Source organism: Dama dama, chromosome 8, assembly GCF_033118175.1.
Source record: "Dama dama isolate Ldn47 chromosome 8, ASM3311817v1, whole genome shotgun sequence".
Taxonomy (NCBI): domain Eukaryota; kingdom Metazoa; phylum Chordata; class Mammalia; order Artiodactyla; family Cervidae; genus Dama; species Dama dama.
The window spans coordinates 32,531,406-32,551,574 of NC_083688.1; the positions used below are offsets into that span (position 1 = coordinate 32,531,406).

At 36.9% G+C, this 20,169-nt stretch overlaps 1 protein-coding gene across 1 annotated transcript in view; it reads right to left on the reverse strand.

Moving 5' to 3' along the window:
* The window catches only part of SPAG16 (sperm associated antigen 16), a 989,423-nt gene that overhangs the window by 290,768 nt on the left and 678,486 nt on the right, over window positions 1-20,169 (reverse strand). The window contains exon 14 of the mRNA XM_061148815.1: window positions 8,710-8,775. Coding sequence (XP_061004798.1) covers window positions 8,710-8,775 — 66 coding nt within the window. The remainder of the gene's footprint in view (window positions 1-8,709; window positions 8,776-20,169) is intronic.

The following is a 20,169-nucleotide window of genomic DNA, read 5'->3' on the forward strand; positions in this document are numbered from 1 at the left end:
ACGCCACACTTCCACTACCTCAGGAACTTCTCCTTTATCGTTGCCTCTGCTTGGGTTCTCTTTCTTAAAATCACTGCACGATTTTCTTATATGTCACTCTCTAGGAGAGTCCCTCTCTGACCATTTCATTGTAAGCTCCAACTCTTACCTTTTTTCCACCCTAACTGATTTTGGATAAATATGACTTACTATTCTTGAGACTATTAATGTGTTTACTAGTTTAATATCTCTGGTTCTTACCAGAAGATAAGGTTCTAAGGGCAAAACTTCCTTTGTGGCTCAGCTAAGGACAGAGCTTCCCTTGTAGCTCAGGTATTAAAGAATCTGCCAGCAATGAGGGAGACCTGGCTTTGATCCCTGGGTTGGGAAGATTCCCCTGGAGAAGGGAAAGGCTACCCACTCCAGTATTCTGGCCTGGAGAATTCCATGGACTGTATAGTCCATGGGGTCACAAAGAGCTGGACAAGACTGAGCGACTGAACTGACTGATATTTCCAAATATTTTAAGTCACCAAAAGGATATATATATATATATATATATATATATATACATATACACATTACACATACATATATACATATATATACACACACATATATACATAGACACATACACACATACACACAAATTATTAGTTTCACAGTCAAAGAGGAAGTGTCAAGAAATATGACATAATCATGTTGCTTCTAATTTTCATGGAGCTACAAAGAAAACTACAAATGCATAAATCACCTCTATCCAACTAAAGAAGTTATTAAAGGTTAAACTTTGGGGGCAGAGTAAAATCTTAAATGTAATGTGTCTTCTTTGTCATATGAAGTGTTAAATTTCTGAGAGCTAAGTAGAAAAAAAGAACCTCTATCAATTTATTACATTTAAATATATTTTCTAATTTTTGAATGTCTGTTTACAAAAACTCTTTTTTCTTTCACTTTTACATTTTTCATCAAAAGCTATTTTTTCTTCACAAAATGTTAGCACAATAAGGTTATTTTCAAAAAGGTTTAGTTTAAGAACATCATTTAGTATAGATTACTTTAAAAGAACTGAAATTAATTTTTAATATGTGGAATTATTGAAATAATTCAAATATTATATAAAATGAAAATGCCAAGTTCCATGTCCTTTAATTTTCTATTCTGTTGTTGTCTCCATTTCCCCAGATAGACAGAACCTACTTTAGTGTTTTTCATCACACATCTAAATGTTTTGACTTATGAATCATCTAGGTGTAGCAATGAATAAGAACTGACATCAAATATCAATATTATTGGCCCAGCTAAATGGTAGTTGACATCAACTTGTATTGCTGAAGAAGTAAACAAAATTAAAATTTTTTTGGTAAGTACTGCCTGACATCATTTGTCCTTCAGAAGATCAATGACTGCATGACCTAAACGTTATTTGTATTTCTTTATATAAAATGGCCAAAGATTGATACTAAGCACTTTGATTGAGACTGAATAAAAATGAACAAAATTCAGAAAACAGAAATTAATCTTTCTTTGCCAAAATGGAATGAGGATAACTTTATAGGTAGGCAATTGCAGGTATTTACTTTTCCACGATTTTTAAAAATAGATAATTAATGCACTATGCTCACATACTAGTAACTTGGGAAAGTAATTAATCTATTTCAGATCAAATTTAAAGTTCTTAATAACCTAATTATTAAATGTTATGCTGTGATATGAAACAGACAAAATATTCCTATGTAGGTTTATATACATTTTTTCATGGAATTTAGCTCAGTTTTAATATAATTCAATAATTTCTTATTCAGAATAGCTTTAGGATTTATTTTCTTATTTCTGTTAAAATATTAAGTATATACTGCAGCTTTATGTTTATAACATATATATTAAACTAAATTAAGTGATAGGATATAAGAAAGTCACATATATGTGTGTGGTCATTCTTTCATTTATATCTATATATTCGAAAACAAGTGGCTAGAAAGAAACATCATCGTTTAGCCACTAAGTCCTGTCCAACCCTTTTGTGATCCCGTGGACGGCAGTCTACCATGCTCCTCTGTCCAAGGGATTTCCCAGACAAGAATACTAGAGTGGGTTGCCATTTCCTTCTCCAGGGGATCTTCCCAACTCAGGGATAGAACCCATATCTTCTACATTGGCAGGCAGATTCTTTACCATTGAGGCACCAGGGAAGCCCAGAAAGAAATATTAGCTTCACTAACAGTAGTAGTAGTAAAAAACTGAGTAATGCTGAGTAAAAAAACTAAGTAAAAAAACAGCATTCAAAAAATTAAGATACTGGTATCTGGTCCCATCACTTCATGGCAAATAAAAGGGGATAAAGTGCAAACAATGACAAATTTTATCTTCCTGGGTTCCAAAATCACTGGAGACAGTGACTTCAACCATTAAATTAAAAGATGTTTGCTCCTTGGAAGAAAAGTTATGACCAACTTAGACAGCATATTAAAAAGCATAGATGTTACTTTGCCAACAAAGATCCGTGTGGTCAAAGATATGATTTTTCCAGTAGTCATGTACAGGTGTGAGAGTTGGACTATAAAGAAATCTGAGCACTGAAGAATTGATGCTTTTGAACTGTGGTGTTGGAGAAGATTCTTGAGAGTCCACTGAACTGCAAGGAAATCAAACCAGCCAATCCTAAAGATTGAACTGAATATTCCCTGGAAGAACTGATGCTGAAGCTGAAATTCCAATACTTTAGCCACCTGATGCGAATAGCTGACTCCTTAGAAAAGATCCTGATGCTGGGAAAGATTGAAGGCAGGAGGAGAAGGGGACGACAGAAGATGCGATGATTGGATGGTATCATCGATTCAATGCACATGAGTTTGAGCAAGCTCTGGGAGTTGGTGATAGACAAGGAAGACTTGTGTGCTGCAGTCCCTGCAGTCACAAAGAGTCAGACACAATTGAGCGACTGAACTGAACTGAATTGTGGTGCTAGAGAAGACTCTTGAGAGTCCCTTGGACAACAAGGAGATCAAACCAGTCAATCTTAAAGGAAATCAATTGTGAATATTTGTTAGAAGGACTGATGCTAAAGTTGAATCTTCAATACTTCAGCCATCAGATGAGAGGAGTTGACCCTTGGTCTCCCAGACTCTGATGCTGGGAAAAAATGAAGGGAAAAGGAGAAGGGGGCAACAGAGGATGAGGTGGTTGGATCGCATCACAGACTCAATGGACATGAGTTTGAGCAAACTCTGGGAGACAGTGAAGAGCAGGGAAGTCTGACATGCTTCAGTTCATGGGGTCGCAAAGAGTCAGATACAACTTAGTGACTAAACAACAATAATGTAACAGTAGGGGTGTTAAGAATAGAAGTGATAACAGTATTTTCTACTTGCCGGGTATTATACTAAACACATTCTATGTATTATGCAATGCTCACTGCTCTTTTTATCATTCATTTTTACAATGAACTAAATGATTTATCAAGATTATACATCTTGTGAGTGGAAAAGCCAGGATCCAAAATGTACTAGGGGACAAGTATAACTGAAATTGGGTAATTTTCCAGTGTTCCAAAGTTATGGAACTATGATACTATAGAAGTTTTCTAAGGAACAGCTAATCTATTATGAGAATTAAGTGAGTTTGCCTTGCAGTTCAACATCCACAGAACTTTGAAAGCCAACATAGTTGAAAAAAATAAGATGCAATGATACACACTATAATGAAATCCTTGTGCTTCCATTTGTCTAAAACTCTGCATTTATTCATCACATTTTTTTTTAATATTATGTATGCAAAATAGGCTATACTAGATGCTGGAGATAGTGAGCCAAACAAAATTTAAAATGTCCTCTTTCACATTTCTTTTTAATGCTTTCCAGTGTACAGAATTTTTTTTTTTAAGTGAACAGAGAAAAGCCCCAAGACATTGTGAACCATGACTAGAAGGAGGTCAAACTGAACTAAATGAAGTTCTTTGCAGTGGAATGGCTAGAATGACAACTGAGGTACCCAAGCTGGGATACAGTAAGTGAAGGCAGAAAGGTGTTAAGATGATGAGCAAGATTTTAGCTAATAAAACCTCTCAATGAAGTGGAAGCACCACACTGGCTTTACTTAAGAGCTGGAAGTCAGACAGGTATCTTTAGAAAAGCAATGCTTGGAACTGAGGATTTGAAAATGATGCAATTACAGGTAAGGACAATGTGTTCCGAGTTTGACTTCAAGAGTATGTACCTGAGGAGGAAAAAGGTGTTTGAGGAAAACTGGCCAAGCAAGTGTCAAAGTACTTCATGAGCCATATATGTAAAGAGAAGCAATAACTCAGGAATTATAGTCTTCAAAGAAGGAAGGTGACTGTGATTCTCAGCAGTGAATCACAACAATGGATCTGCCTTAGGATTTCAGTAGGATTACGGCATATTTTGATTTTAAAATATCTAATGTGATTCATGACTTAATTCTGAAAGTCCAATTGTTCTTCAATGAGCTTTCAGTTAAAGCTGACAGCCCACATTTTCTGGAGCAACTCCTAATCATCCAACCTGAGTCCACAGCCTCTGACACCTATGGAAAGTAGTACAGGGTGAGATACCTAGGCACAGAATGCAGAGAGGACTTCATCTTTTTTCAGTACTACCGTATTTTATGACTACTGGCTTTTTGATATTTTCCTTCTGATACAGTCATTTTGAGTCTATGGCCATTTTGACATACAAAATGTAAGTGACTGTTATTGATAGATGCCCACACTATCACGTTTTCCCTTATTACTTACTTAGACTCTTATCTTCAAAGATCTGTGTTTGTCCCTTAATTTGATCCTATTACCTCTCCTAGCTCTCACATACCCTTCTACACTATCCTCTAATGATCATATATATGATCAACTAATTCCCCTGTAATGCCACTTTCTGTTCTAAATACTTCCTTCACCTTCTTGGCTTAAATTGGGACCTGAATCATTACTCACAATTACCACTCTTCTTCAAGTTCTCTAAAGCAAGCAATTATTTCTCTTGTCCTCTACATGACTCAAGGCCAACAGAAGGGGTAGGAATCTACATTGCTGCAAAGTCCTATTAAATCCCTTTCTGTCATACTTATTTAAAATTCCAAACTGCTGCAAAGTAAAATTGACAGACTTCACCTTCCATCACCCTTATTCACAGCAGGTAGTTTTCATGGAAGTGTAGATGAAAAACAAGTTAGAACTTGAATAGCCCTCTATTAAGGCTATATGTCATTCATTTCAAAATCAAAATATCCATAGGTTATATAATTAAAGTATATATTTCTATATTAAAATAATCAATATAACAATATTTGAATAAAACAATAGGTTAATTAAAATAAGTGAGAATGGAACTTGAAGCCGTGTGAAACCTCTTCTTTTATGAGCTGATTAGAATTCTAGAACTACTAGAATCACCTTTGATTCTACAGGGCCTTTCAGCTTTGTTCCAACAACCAATGTGTTGAGACTAAATTCTTAGCTTGAATGTGCAAGACTGAGGTAAATAGTCCCATGGAAGGATGTACTGGAATTCTAATAGAGTTGATTTACAGTGTTCATCTGGCTTTTCCAGGCAGGCATAGCACAGAAATCCTGGCTATGTATCTCTTGGAACAGTGGGGAATATCCACAGAGATTTAAGGACACCCACCCGACCATAACCTCACTCTAGAAGAGGATCAAGAGAGTTCCCTGGAAGGCCTGATAGAAACTCCACCCTAGCCTAGTCAATTTCCTAAAAAATTTAAGGCAGGGGACACTCTGATAGGGATCCCCTATTCATTTTCTTGCTATATATTTCTATAATTAAAAAAATTACTTACATTGAGTTATCTGTGTCTATTAATATTAATGTAATTTATATTAATGTAATTAATATTAATGCTAATTACAGTCAACTTAAAAAAATAGGTTTTGCTTTACAAAACTGACAGTAAAAAGCTTTCATAGGTCCTTAAAATGTTTCATTAGCAGATTACTTTAAACAGAGGTTTTAGATAAAAATCTATCTCCAATAGAAAAATCAGTCAGAGATGAAGACGCTGGAGCCCTAATACTATAACAGAGAAATAAATCTTAATTTATATACTTTTATATAGAACCATGCATATATACTGATATTGTATATTTGTTTCTGTGATTCTTGGTGGCTAGCTGGATCTCCAGAGAAGACAATGGCAACCCACTCCAGTACTCTTGCCTGGAAAATCCCATGAACGGAGGAGCCTGGTGGGCTGCAGTTCATGGGGTCGCTAAGAGTCAGACACGACTGAGCAACTTCACTTCACTTCACTTTCCTGCATTGGAGAAGGAAGTGGCAACCCACTCCAGTGTTCTTGCCTGGAGAATCCCAGGGACGGGGGAGCCTGGTGGGCTGCCGTCTATGGGGTCGCACAGAGTCGGACACGACTGAAGCGACTTAGCAGCAGCAGCAGCAGCTGGATCTCATTGAGTTTCACATTTTTGATTTCTGCTTACAAATCTAAAATTAAAGAATTTTCCAAAAATTTTGTTTATGTAAATAGCTAAGTGCTTTTTAACTGGTAATGTAACTTGAATGCACATCCCCAAGGCATCAAACAATTAGCAGACAGACCTGATATTAAACAATTCTCTGCCTGCAATATATGTACCATATAATGCATTTATGATCACAACTTTGAGAGTTTGAATGTGAACTGTGCCACAATGCCATTTCCTTTAGAAATCCTGAAAGTCTTTGCGCTCTTTCGGTTACTGTTGCCTTCATCTTCCTGACACTCCCTAACAGGTATGTGAAATATGACCGCTTTCAAAACAGTTGACATCAGTTCAGTTCAGTTCAGTCACTCAGTTGTGTCCATAAGTGACTGAAAATTTCACTTAAGAGTGTCATTCATCAAAATAAAACAGCATTTCCTTAACAGTAATTAAATATTTATAGCAAAGAAGAGATAAATTAATGGAAAAATTCAATGAGGCTTTGGGAATGTTAATTTGGAGCAGTGTTGTAATAGTCCCTTTGGTATGAACAAAGTGTGTAAACAGTAACACTTTGATATTTGACAGTCACTTTGGTCAGTCACGTTGATATTGGACACACCTGGACCTCATGTCCATTATCTTGCTTTTGACATACACATAATTGATGTATGGGTCCCTTGATTGCTGACTGAATAAATCTAATTTAGGTATTTCCATATTTATTAATTGTACTATTTAGGATGTTAAATGGTATGTCCTTTCCAGCTATGAGACTGCTTACCAAAATAAATGCTTGACTTACAAAATATTACTTTACTGCATTTTAGCTTCCATTTAATTTTCCTAGGGTATGTGAAGCTCTAAGCCACTTAATAGATTTTTTAGCATAAATATCCTATCATGTGGGTCTACAGTTCTTAAATGGCTATATACTCTGCTAGAAATAAAATTTCACTTGGTATTTAGAACTAATTTATAATATATTGACTCAAGAGAGTCAATTAAATGTAAATTCTTTACTAAAACAAATTTGTTAAAATTTAATTTTAGTTGAGCCAATCATGAATATTCCAGGGCTGGTGACCTCAGCACAGTTTCACTTGAAGTAAACAACATTCCTTTAGCAGAAATTATTCTTAGTGAATTATTTTTAGTGAGCACTTTTCTCCCTCTAAAAGAATAATAACAGCATGATAGTAATGGAATTTTGACTATGCTGTCATTTTGAGGTTGGGTGTAGGTAATCTATCAGATTTCATTTTTGGCTAACTGGAAAAGAAAGAGGAATATGGAACTAAGATTTACACTCTACTGGGAACTGAGAGACAAATTAAAATGTTGGATATAATTAAATCATATAGTTTGAAGGGACTTGAGAGGTCATCTATCTAGTCAAATTGCTTTCATCTGAGAAGGTACAAACTTAAAATCATCCCTCCATGATTACCATCTGAACTCTTTTAGTGAAAGTGAAAGTGTTAGTAGTTTAGTCATGTTTGTGTTTGACTCTTTGTGACCCCATGGACTGTAGCCTGCCAGGCTCCTCTTGTCCGTGGAGTTCTCCAGGCAAGAATACTGGAGCGCATAACCATTCTTTTCTCCAAGGGATCTTCCTGACTCAGGGATTGAACCTGGGTGTCCTGTATTGCAGGTGGATTCTGTACTGAGCCCCCAGAGAAGCCCTTTTAGAGACAATCCCAATTAGCACAGAAACTCAAAGCCATGTTTAACAATCTTCATCACTGGTAAAATCATCCCGATCTCTACATAACTCAAACTGTAGATAAATATTTTTGCTATGTAATCAGTTTATATAAAGAAAGACATATTTGAAATCGTTCCATGAGAAACTGAAAAACTGTAAAATCAAGGTTGCTTTATTCTACCCTGAAGAAAGGCCCCATTTTTTTTAACATTTTCTATTCTTGACTATCCTTTCAATCACTTTTTTTATTTTATGACCTTACACTAAAATTTACAAGCTTATATTCCACTTACTTTCTTGAAGGCCGCTAGACAGAAAGCCTTAAACCATGCATTTAAGTGGAATTAAGTACAATAGGAAGTTCCCCTCTACTTACCACTGTAAAGTGTGTTTTAAACTTCTTTAATTCTATATTATGTATACATTGTTTTCATTGCTGTAATTAATTTACAAATTTGTTCTCTCCTCTCACCCTGTTAACCTGCCATTTTTCTCTGGTACTTTTTTTCATTAAAATGAATTTTGATAATAAAGCTGTAAAATAACATAGTGGAAGAACTAAACTTACCCTAGGAGTGAAGGTGGCATCATTGATGGAATGCATGTGACCATAGAGTGACTGCTCACATTTTCCCTAAAAAGACAAAGCGGTAATACAAGTCAAATAAATTCCTTTTGATATATGTGAAAAGAAATGGAAAGATAACTGATCTTATTTGTTTTAAAATAATGTTTAAGTTAATTAATAAAATCAATACATACTCATGGTAGAAAATGCTAAATTTTGCTGTCAGCTACCGTTCAGAATCAGACATGACTGTACTGGTGAATGTGTCACCAGCATTGGTATTTTACAGTGAAATTCCAGTGTTCTCACTTTTATACCATTGAACTGGTAGTGAATTCTCACTAAATGACTCCCTTTGTAATTAGCATACTTTTCAAGTCATGGTGCCAAGTAGTGAAGTCTTATAGAAAGCCCTTGTTTTCAGGATGTTTTTATCACTGCTGAGGGTATGGGGTTCTTTTTCCTTTTTATCACAAGATCACGTTTTAATTCATAAATTCTTAGCTTGGTATTACGATCATTACAAGTATAAAAAATGTTACAAACATGTCCAGTAGTATTTTTAACACAAAATAAGCATTTATTTTGAGAAAACCATGCTTTGCATCTACTTATTTATCTTTTCCAAACAATAGATAAAACTAATTGAAATTAACTACAAAATTTCCAAAAATGAGCCCTTAGCACACTACACCCTAATGGCAGAAAGTGAAGAGGAACTAAAGAGTCTCCTGATGAGGGTGAAAGAAGAGAGTAAAAAAAAATCTGGCTTTAAATTCAGCATTCAAAAAACTAAGATAATGACATCCAGTCCTATTGCTTTATGGCAAACAGAAAGGGAAAAAGTAGAAGTGACAGATTTTATCTTCCTGGGCTCCAAAATCACTATGGATGATGACTGCAGCCATGAAAGTAAAAGCAGCTTGCTCTTTGGAAGGAAAGCTAGGACAAATCTAGACATATTAAAAAAGCAAAGTCATCACTTTGCCAGCAAAGGTCCATATAATAAAAGCTACCATTTTTCCAGTAGCCACATATGGATGTGAGAGTTGGACTGTAAAGAAGGGTGAGCGCCAAAGAATTTATGCTTTCTAATTGTGGTGCTAAAGAAGACTCTTGATAGTCCCTTGGATGGCAAGGAGATCAAACCAGTCAATCCTAAAGGAAATCAGCCCTGAATATTCATTGGTAGGACTAACGCTGACGCTCCAAAACTTTGTTATGAAGAGACAACTCATTGGAAAGACTGATTCTGGGAAAGATGGAAGGCAAAAGGAGAAGAGGGTGGCAGAGGATGAAATGGTTGGATAACATCACTGACTCGATGGGCCTGAGTTTGAACAAACCCTGGGAGATAGTGAAGGACAAGGAACCCTGGCATGCTGCAGTTCATGGGTTCACAAAGAGTCAGACAGGACTTAGCAACTGGACAACAACACATTATAAAAAGATTTAAATGTAGGACCTTTCATTGTGTCATCAATGTTCAAAGTGCATTCTTACCTATCCTAGGGAAATAATTCAAATCTTATAGAAGAACCAGAGAACAGAGAAAGTTATATCTGAAATGTTGTTTGCAGATTGTTGTTATGGGATGAAATTCAGATTTCATTTTATAATGTATCTTCCATTTAACAAATATCTTTGAACAATTAATATATCCTCAGCACAGTTCTTAGAATATGTCAATGAATAAAACAAAGAAACTTGTCTTCATTGACCTTACAATCTAGGGGAAGAGTGAAGGAACAGACATTTTAAAAAGGTATGAGTGTGTTGCTTAGTCACTCAGTCTGACTCCTTGTGACCCCATGGACTGTAGACTGTCAGGCTCCTCTGTCTATCGGGATTCTCCAGACAAGAATACTGGAGTGGGTTCCCATGCCCTCCTCCAGGGGATCTTCCCAACCCAGGGATTGAACCCAGGTCTCCCTGCAATCAGCAGTGCAGGTTGATTCTTTACCATCTGAGCCACCAGGGAAGCTAAGTGTGTTAGAAGAGAATAAATATTGTAGAAAGAAGAAAAGTTAGGTAGGGTAATGGGTGTCTTGAATTCTGGGACTGAAGATCTAAGGGCAAATCCAATTATAAAGTAGAGTGATAGAGTTTGATCACATTCAGAAAGCAGGGTTTGAGCAAAGACTGAGGCAGTAAGGGGAGTTGGCCAAGAAGACATCTGGAGGAAGTGCATTCCAAGAAGAAGAAAAAGTTAGAACAAATGTCTCAATGTGGGAGTCCACCTAGTATGTTTCTGAAACAGCAAAGAGGCCATTGTGGCTGGACAGAAGTCAGTCAGAAGGAGAGCAGGTGTACTCGAAAGGCTTCATCTATTTTTCATTCATTACATTTTGTTGGCTTAATCCTAAACTATTTAAGGCTAGAGGAGAGATTTCAGAAGAGACTATAGAAGGATATATTAAAAGATACAGGGTTATCATTATGCCTTCCCACTGCCACAGAACATTCACAGACTAGTTTGGAACTAAGAGGAAAGGCTTTGTAATTAAACTTATTTGATCCTCATTATTGTCACTGAATTCAACACATTAAATTTCAAGTGTCTATTTATAGAACTAATGCATGCTATTAATCTTTTTATAGAATGCAAAATTTCATGAATTTAAAATTCATAAAAATGTATTGAAACACTTTGGCACCCTCTCAGGATTCCCCCTACTCAGGCTCTTCTGGTTTAGTATCTTGATGCTGTTAATAACATTAAACCAATTATGCTGAGGCCTTCAAATCATCCAAATTCCCAAAGTAGAAATAAATTACTTACAAAGTCAAAAAGGCAAATATAAGATGTTATAGTTAGCCTTCATATATTATCTTAGGAGTGCTTATGGCTAATTTTTTTGAGGACTCAGTAGGAAATAACAACCCACTTTAGTATTCTTGCCTGGGAAATCCCCTGAACAGGGGAGTCTGGTGGTCTATAGTCCATGGGGTAGCAAAGAATCATAAACAACTGATCAACTGAGTAAACAATACCATACATAGTTAAATAGCACTATAATTATATAATGAGTGCTAATATGGTCTAAGTATTTGTTAGCAAATTTGTCTTAAAATAATTTCTGTGTTAATAAAAATTTTACATTTGGTCCTCTTCTAAACTGAGAACCTCTAAACTGTTTGATTAATTGGCAGGGAAAATGGAATTTCCTGATTCAAATCCTGAATGCCAAGGTTTAATTCAAAGTAAAATCTCCAAGGCACTCTTGAAAAGCCCTGGAAATATGGGGTTATAATGGAAATGCTGACGGACCACATTTGTGCTGCTATAACAAAACCTGACTCGAAGATAAATGTTTCATGAATTAAGAAAAGTTAAAAAAGCTTTTCTATCCAGCTTTGTTCCCAAGATAAAAGTGAATCTCCTCTTTTTTCTTTGTGGTATAGGGAATATGAGGGTTACTAATATTCTGGTCTGCAAATAGCCTTGATCAAAAGCAATACCCAAATCGGGACATTAAAATTTGTAATATCTTCTTTGATGAATTCTTGTCAGAATTTTTTTTTTCCCAAAGAAGTGAAAAAAATGAAAAAGAGGGCAGTGTTTAAAAAAAAAAAAAAAAAATACAGCCACATGACCTAACATGCCATTGCTCCAGCATTTGATTCTCTCAGAGAAGCTGTGTGCAATAATGGTTTCTCTGACTTGCCCTGGGGACAGAAACATCTCCGACTTAATTCTTGGCTCTGCGGTGTGACCACACAGCGGTGTGACATTAAATAGGTTGCTTCACTTCACCGTGCTTTAGTTGCCTCATGCAATTCTCAAAACAAATCTATAGATTAAATGCCATTACCGATGTCTAATGAGATGATAAAAACGTGAGGTCTGTTTTAAGAAGTAAATGAGATAATGCATGTGGAATGTTGGTACAGTGCCTACAGCGCAAAGAAAGAACAAAAATATTAGCTCGTAGTACATCTGACATAGGCCATTGAAATACTGATGATGTTCAATACCTCTGCCCTTAGCTACCTGTCTCCTTAAAGACCCTCGGAAGGTGCCTTATCAGCATCAGTGTGGACTTTTTCCATTTATCTCTCAGATGCATTCCCCACGTGGCACTGCCCTGCTCTGTGCCCTGATCTCTACTAACTACCGCATCATGGGCTTTCAGGTCCTCCATCCTCTGTTCAGAGTGAGCCAGAGGACAGTGCCAGCAGGATACAGAGGAGCCGAACAATATGGAAGATGGATAAAGGACCACTTCAGCTCCCTTCCTGTTTAGCTGTGATTTTCTTACTGGCTCTGACCTCTGCCTAATTCCACTGCTTGTGTGGTGCAGGTTGTCCATAATGGCGACAACTCACACTGTGCCCAGTAACGCTCTCCTTCCCTGGCCCCTTCAGTTGTAGGGGTAGTAATAGCTCTCTACTGTTGCTAGCCTTGGGTGCTATCCTTGGCCTCTTAACCTTGTTCCCATTTCGGTAAACATTCAACTGGAGTACACTCCGTGTTTCATCTGTTTTCTGCGGGGATCTGTCTGATCCAGCATGTTAGACATGATATGCAAAAGCAGACTTTTTGATTTTTACTGCCAAGATGCTTCTCTTGACCCTTGCCAAATCTTTCCCTTTAAGTAAACAGAATCACTAGTTGCTCAAACAAACAAAAAAACCTAAGCAATCAAAAACCCGGGAATTGATAACCAACAAGGGTCTACTGTAAAGCACAGGGAACACTGCTCAATACTCTGCAATAACCTAAATGGGAAAAGAATTTGAAATGTATATGTATTGCTGAATCACTCTGCTGTACAACCGAAACTGACAATGTTAGTCAAATATGCTCCAATATAAAATCAAATTTAAAAGTAAAACTGAGAATTGGAAGACCTCCCTTTCCTTCCCCACCTCCACCCTACCCCTTAATCCAGTATATCAGTTCTGTCTTCAACATACAGACTTACTCTGCTCACCTCTGCCCTTCTCCACTGTTATCACTCTGCTGCAGGACAACATCCCAAGGTGATGAGGACAGCAGAAGCATCCTCAATCATCTCCTTGCTCCTCCCCTCACCACACTCCTCACCCATTTCTCTCTCAGTCACTGGAGTGATCAATAAAACCTGAGTCAGATCATGCCATGCTGCTGCTGACAATCACCCAAACAGTTACCACCACAGTCAGAATAAATTTTCAACTCTTCACTTAGGTCCAAAGGCTTTGTATCATTTGGCTTCTGTCTGCCTATCTGACCTCATCCTTCACCATTCTTCCTTCTCATGCCTTGTGTTCCATGATTCTTTTCCTGTTTCTATATGGTCAGGGCTTTCTGAGCAGAGTACTTCACCTGTTTAAAACATGTCTGAATAGCATCCCTGAAGATGGAGACTTCTGGAGAGATTGAGGGGCATTTCCCCATGAGGCATTTGTTCACATTACAGGCTTCTTCTCTTCTGTCTATAGAGGATTTGCTTATATTCAGAGCGAAGGTTTTACTCTCTGTCTTTCCACTGCAGAATACTGAAGAATTGATGATTTCAAGTTGTGGTGCTGGCAAAGACTCTTGAGAGTCCCTAAGACTGTAAGGAAATCAAGCTGGTCAATCCTAAAGGAAATTGACCCTGACTATTCATTGGGAGGACTGATGCTGAAGCTCCAATACTTTGGCCACCTGATGCCAAGAGCTGACTCATTGGAAAAGATCCTGATGCTGGGAAATATCGAAGGCAAAACGAGAAGGGGGCAACAGAGGATAAGATGGTTAGAGAGCACCACTGACTCAGTGGACATGAATTTGAGCAAATTCTGGGAGATAGTGAGAGACAAAGGAGCCTGATATGCTACAGTCCATAGGGTCACAGAGTCAGACATGCTTAGCCAGACAACAGTGACAACAATGGAGGGGCACTGAGTTTCATCATGTGAGGGTTCCTTTCTATGCTCTCATTACAGTAGCAGAAAATTCTATGGAACCATTTTTCCTTTCCCCTTGGACACTCAGCCAGACTTGAGATCAGGAGTGGCCCTGTGACCAAGCTTTGCCCAGTGAAATGTGGGCAATTGTGAAATAAGTCCAACATAGGCCTGGACCGTAAAATACCCTACACAATCCTCTAGGCTCTTTGTTATTGCTTGTTTGCAGACTGAAGGCAGAGGGGCTCTAGAAGATGGCAGAGCACGAGTGGAAGGGGTCTGGGTTTCAGAACCATCTCAAGGAGAAAAGCCACTGATTGGGACCTCCCAACAGGACATTCTATGAAATAAGAACTAAGCTTCTAGGGTGTCAAAGCCCTGAGACTCCAGTGTTTGTTTTAGCAGAGGTTGGTACCTAACAAATAGGTCATCCTGTTTCTTTTGTATCACTCATCGCTAACTAAAATTAGTTAATGAATTTGTATTCCTGTTTGCTGTTATTTTCCACCCACTAGAATTAGCCCCATAGGAGAAACTTGCTTTTCTTGTACCACTGTATCATCCCAAGGCCCAAGACAGCTCTGGTAGGATTTCATAGAAGTTGTTGAATGAAAAAGTAATCAGTTACATGAAGATCACAACTGAGAAAAAAAGAAAACAAAACTACCCTCACCAGATATGCTTATTTTTAGATAAACAGCTTGGTCTTCTTTCCAATATTCTTTTTTTTTTTTAATCTCATGTCATGATATGAAATGTGCCCTGTCTTATACCTTCAATTCCTTTGCCATAACGTGGTTCTAACCCAGTAGCATATCTACGCATTGACTACGCCACTGTCTCTTAATGTTTTAAACTACATGAAGATAACTGATGACTCCCGGTCAAAAATGCAGCTTTACGTTTATTGAGTGCTTATTATGTACTTAAAGCACTGTGTTAGGTACTTTACTTTCATTACCACATTTACTTCACAGAACAGCTCAATGAGTTGGTATTATTGTGATTCCCATTTTCGAAATGAGAAAACAGAAGCACTATTCCACAATAGCAGAAGGAAAGAATGCCAAAGCCAAGATAATAATTGTTCTGTTATAAAGTAACCTAATGTTTTATATGCAAGGAATTGAAATGAGAAGATTGTTCTATAACCATGTTAACAAACTACAGAACTAGTTTTGAACCTGTCCAATTAGTAGCGGTTCCACACTACTGCTTACAAGTAAATAACCAGAACTGGTTTTAAACCTATTAAATAATCAATGACAACTAACTTCAGTAAATACTCCTTGAAAAGCCAAACAGCAACAGACTCATGATTTGAAAGCCAGCCAATTGGCTGGATTCACTACAGTGAACATGTTCCTAAGGCAGATATTAACCTTCTTCCTCCTGTGTAACAGACAAAAATATGAGCCTCAATAACCAACACAGCCACCCTTCTCAGACTGACCTAACCTACTTTTGCCTCTGTAATCAACACAATCCAAAGTAAACTTACTTTGAGCCAACATACAATATCAAAATGAAAAGTTGCATTTATATGTCATAGTTGGGCATATATCTAAACAGATGAATATTATATATGCATATAATACAGTAATTAAGAGCACAAGATCTGGAGGTACATTGCCTGAATTTGAACTCAGGCATTGTAGCTTACTGTCTTTGGAACACTCTGAGCCTCAGTTTCCTCATCTGGAAAACAGGAGTAGTAAGAGTATCTAAATGATGGTGTCATTATGAGGTTTAAGCTAATTCATGTAAAGAGCTTAGATTGCTGCCTGAAACACAGGAAGTGCTAAATAAATGTTAATTATTACATAGTAACAATACACAGATTATAAATTTTGTGATAACAGGATAACATCTATAATCTTCATCACTTCATAATTATAACTGTAGAGACAAGCTGGCTCATGAGAGGTATAAATATTTTTCAAGTTAGTACACACACACAATAAGGCCATTCCTAAGCAATGTATTAAGTTTAATGCATTTACCCGTGATCAACTTTCTTTTCTTCATGTGACCTCTGCGTTCTCAAGGCAATTCAGGCAGAAGGGTTAACCTCTCAGGATTTTTTATTTTATAAAACAATCCTCATGGAGAGGAACTATAGGAAATGGAGCCCTAATAATTGAATTTCACAGCCATTTGACCATTGCACAGAAAAAAAAAATTATGCCCTGACTTTCTCCTGTCCACAGCACTCCCTGCGCCTAGCAACCCCTCAGCCCTGCCAGCGCCTCACATGGCAATACAGAAGCACTGCCTCCTCATAACATTATTTCTGTGTATATTTCTAGAAAATAATTCTTTAGAGTAAAATAGTTCTTGATTTTTAAGAAAAAAATTCTCTACATAAAACTGAATGAAATTAAAGAGGATTACATTGTGCAATTGTGTCCTATGAATTTTTAATTTCAAATAATATGACCAATAAAAAGTACTATTAAAGAAAAGAAAGCAAACTGTGTCCAAGGATGAGCCAAATTAAAGTTGAAACCACCTTGAGAAAAACAGTCTGTAGCAAGATGTACCATTTGTTTCTATAACAGCTAATATCTTAATCATGAAGCTTAAAAAGTAATAAAGAATTTAATAAAGACTTTTTTTTAATTGAACAGGGTCACATACTTAATATAACAGAAAAGTTTGGGTAACATTGACATTTTATGCAAACCTTTTTAAAAAATAACTGTGAAATCAAAGCATTTTAACTTTATAGGTTTACAAATTGTTAAAGAAAAATATATTATTATTATATAAATAATACCACTGGCATATAAATTGGAAACAGAATAATCATTAACAAGGTTTCTGGTTTTTGTAATTCTATATAAATAACTAACCATGTCTGTGACAGATTGATTGCAGCTTTTAAAATATTTGCTGAATGCATGTGTAATTAAGATGAGTTAAATACGCAAATCAGGCCTAAATAGCTTCATTTATTAATGTTAGCTTGCCTTGCCTCTACAAAATGTATTCTGTGAATTTGTTTAGCATGCAGTATTTTTGATTTCTTTGTTTTAGGTTGAATCGCTAAGGAACAGGATTTTTTTTTTTTTTTTAAATAGAAGGAGGGATAACTTTTGAAAGGAGTTCTGGGTACCATTTAGAAAGGAGGGTTTAAAGAAATGCTCCCAGTAGCATGTAAACTAAGTTTTTATCCTGTATTTTTCCAACTACCTTTAGATTATATTTAATTAATTCCATTTCATCAAAGTAGCAAACCTTCTGGGAATTTATTTTGATGCAAATGAGCCTTTAGTCACAATGTCTCCAACACAGTGATTAAGCAGAACAAGAGATTTAGAAGAGCAGGCCATATGAAATGAACCAAAGTTGCCTGTAGAAGTACCTCTCTCAAGAAGATACTTAAATTCCCCTGTATTAACCAAATGAAGCTCTCTGTGCAAAAGCACCAGCCTCATTTAATTCATGTGGAAAACACTGTCAAGCATTTACCGGAAACATAGTGATTGGAAACAATGCAAGGGATATATAGTATAAGGCAGAGGGAAACACAACTCTTACTAACAAGTTCAATCAATCTCACTGGCTCCTGATAAGCAAATGGGAGGAAAAAAGTCACATCTCAGGGCAAACCGACTTTAAATTTCACCAGTCTTTTTTTGCTATTTAATTCTTCTTACCACTGCACACTGCAATCCAAGTTTCCAAAATTCAGAATATTGTTTCACATGATTATTTATTTTACTGCCTGGTTTAGGGTTTCTGTTATTTTTAATAAAGGTTTTTTTTCCCCAGTGGAAAATAAGTTCTTTGTTCAAGGTTTCTGATGGGATATTGAAGCTGAAACTCCAATACTTTGGCCACCTGATGCGGAGAGCTGACTCATTGGAAAAGACCCTGATGCTGGGAGGGATTGAGGGCAGGAGGAGAAGGGGAGTACAAAGGATGAGATGGTTGGATGGCATCACCGACTCAATGGACATGAGCTTGGGTAGGCTCCGGGAGTTGGTGTTGGACAGGGAGGCCTGGCGTGCTGCAGCTCATGGGGTTGCAAAGAGTCAGACACGACTGACTAACTGAACTGAACTGAACTGATGAGATACATATACACATCCATACATGTACATATATATATGTGTGTGTCTGTGTGTGTGATTATTTTTTCCTAACTGTGATTATAAAAACTGAATAACATGAGACCATTCCCTTATAATAGCATGGTGGAGTCAGGAGTTAGAAACTATGCCATTTATTATGACAAAGAGAATTTAAGAGGAAAAATATAAGAATAAATTTGCTAACCAGGTAGCTGAAAGTGTTAAAAGGGAACCCTAAAGTATCCTAGAGGTAGTAACTGTAGGAAGCTGCTATAATCCCTGGGGTTGAAAGACCAAAGGGAAGAGATTTGAGTTACTAAAATTTAAAAATTTAGAAGGGCTTAAACTCAGACCTCTGAGAGGGGGCCTGCTTAGCTGAGGTTAGTGTCTGAATAGAGGGTATTGAGGCTGGTTCTACTACTTTGGGAAAAAACTGAGAACTGAATTGTGCTTCTGCCCTAGGAAGGGTCTACTGCTGCTGAGATGAAGCAAGAGAGAGGGAGCCCACAGGAAGCAGACTGAAGCGTTAAGTTCCCACTTCCTTCTCTGCCTCTCTGGGCAGAGCTCTGCGTGGGAGGCAGCTGGCACACAGAAAAGTGATGTATTTGCACGGTCTCAGCCCCAGGATTTACCAGCGAGTTTAGAAAGGTGGATGTGGAGCTGAGAGGCGATAAGTTAGTAATCCGCAGAAATATCAACTGTGAAAAGGCTAATGAACAACACATAGACAAATCTTTTCAGTGCAAAAGATACCACAATGACACAAATGATGAAAATATTTGTATATGATATAGAATATTTCTTGAGAATTAAATTCTAAGAATAGAGATACTAGTATTTACAGAATCCATAATCAGAAACTATGGATTCCTAAGGCTTTTGATACATAATGCAAAAGTGCCCTGTTGATCAAATTTATCAGATTTACTCATACAATAAGGTTACGCGAAGATCAATGTTCTTCTACGCTTGTCCCAAATAGATATCATCATTTTAAAATCAATGTTGTTACAGCTAAATTTGATTTGTTTACGGATTCTTACATTATCAAACATACCCTCAGAGTTTAAAATTTCCAAACAATATAGTTATTTAAGCATTTAGGATCTTGCTTATAAATCGGAAGAATGATTACTGTACTAAAAGGTAGCAGTCCCCTGCCCAGGCTCCAGCAATTCTACTCCCTAGAGCCAACCAAATGGAAACTTCCTCAGTTGTCTGACATAATGTTAGCCTTCATTTCCATATACCTAAATGAAATCTGAAACTGCTACCAACTGATGCCTGGGTGGTGTGCACAGTTACTCAGTCATGTCCGAGATGCATGCATATTAGAAAATATCTTCTCTGAGTTCTTGTTTATTACAATTATTAAACTGACTTAGCATTTCATTCCCCCTCACCTCATATTCCTAATATAACATTCACAGGTCAGTATTCAATGTTTACATTAACAGGGTTATGTTCATACCATTCACTGCTGAATCAAGTAATGTATCAAGAT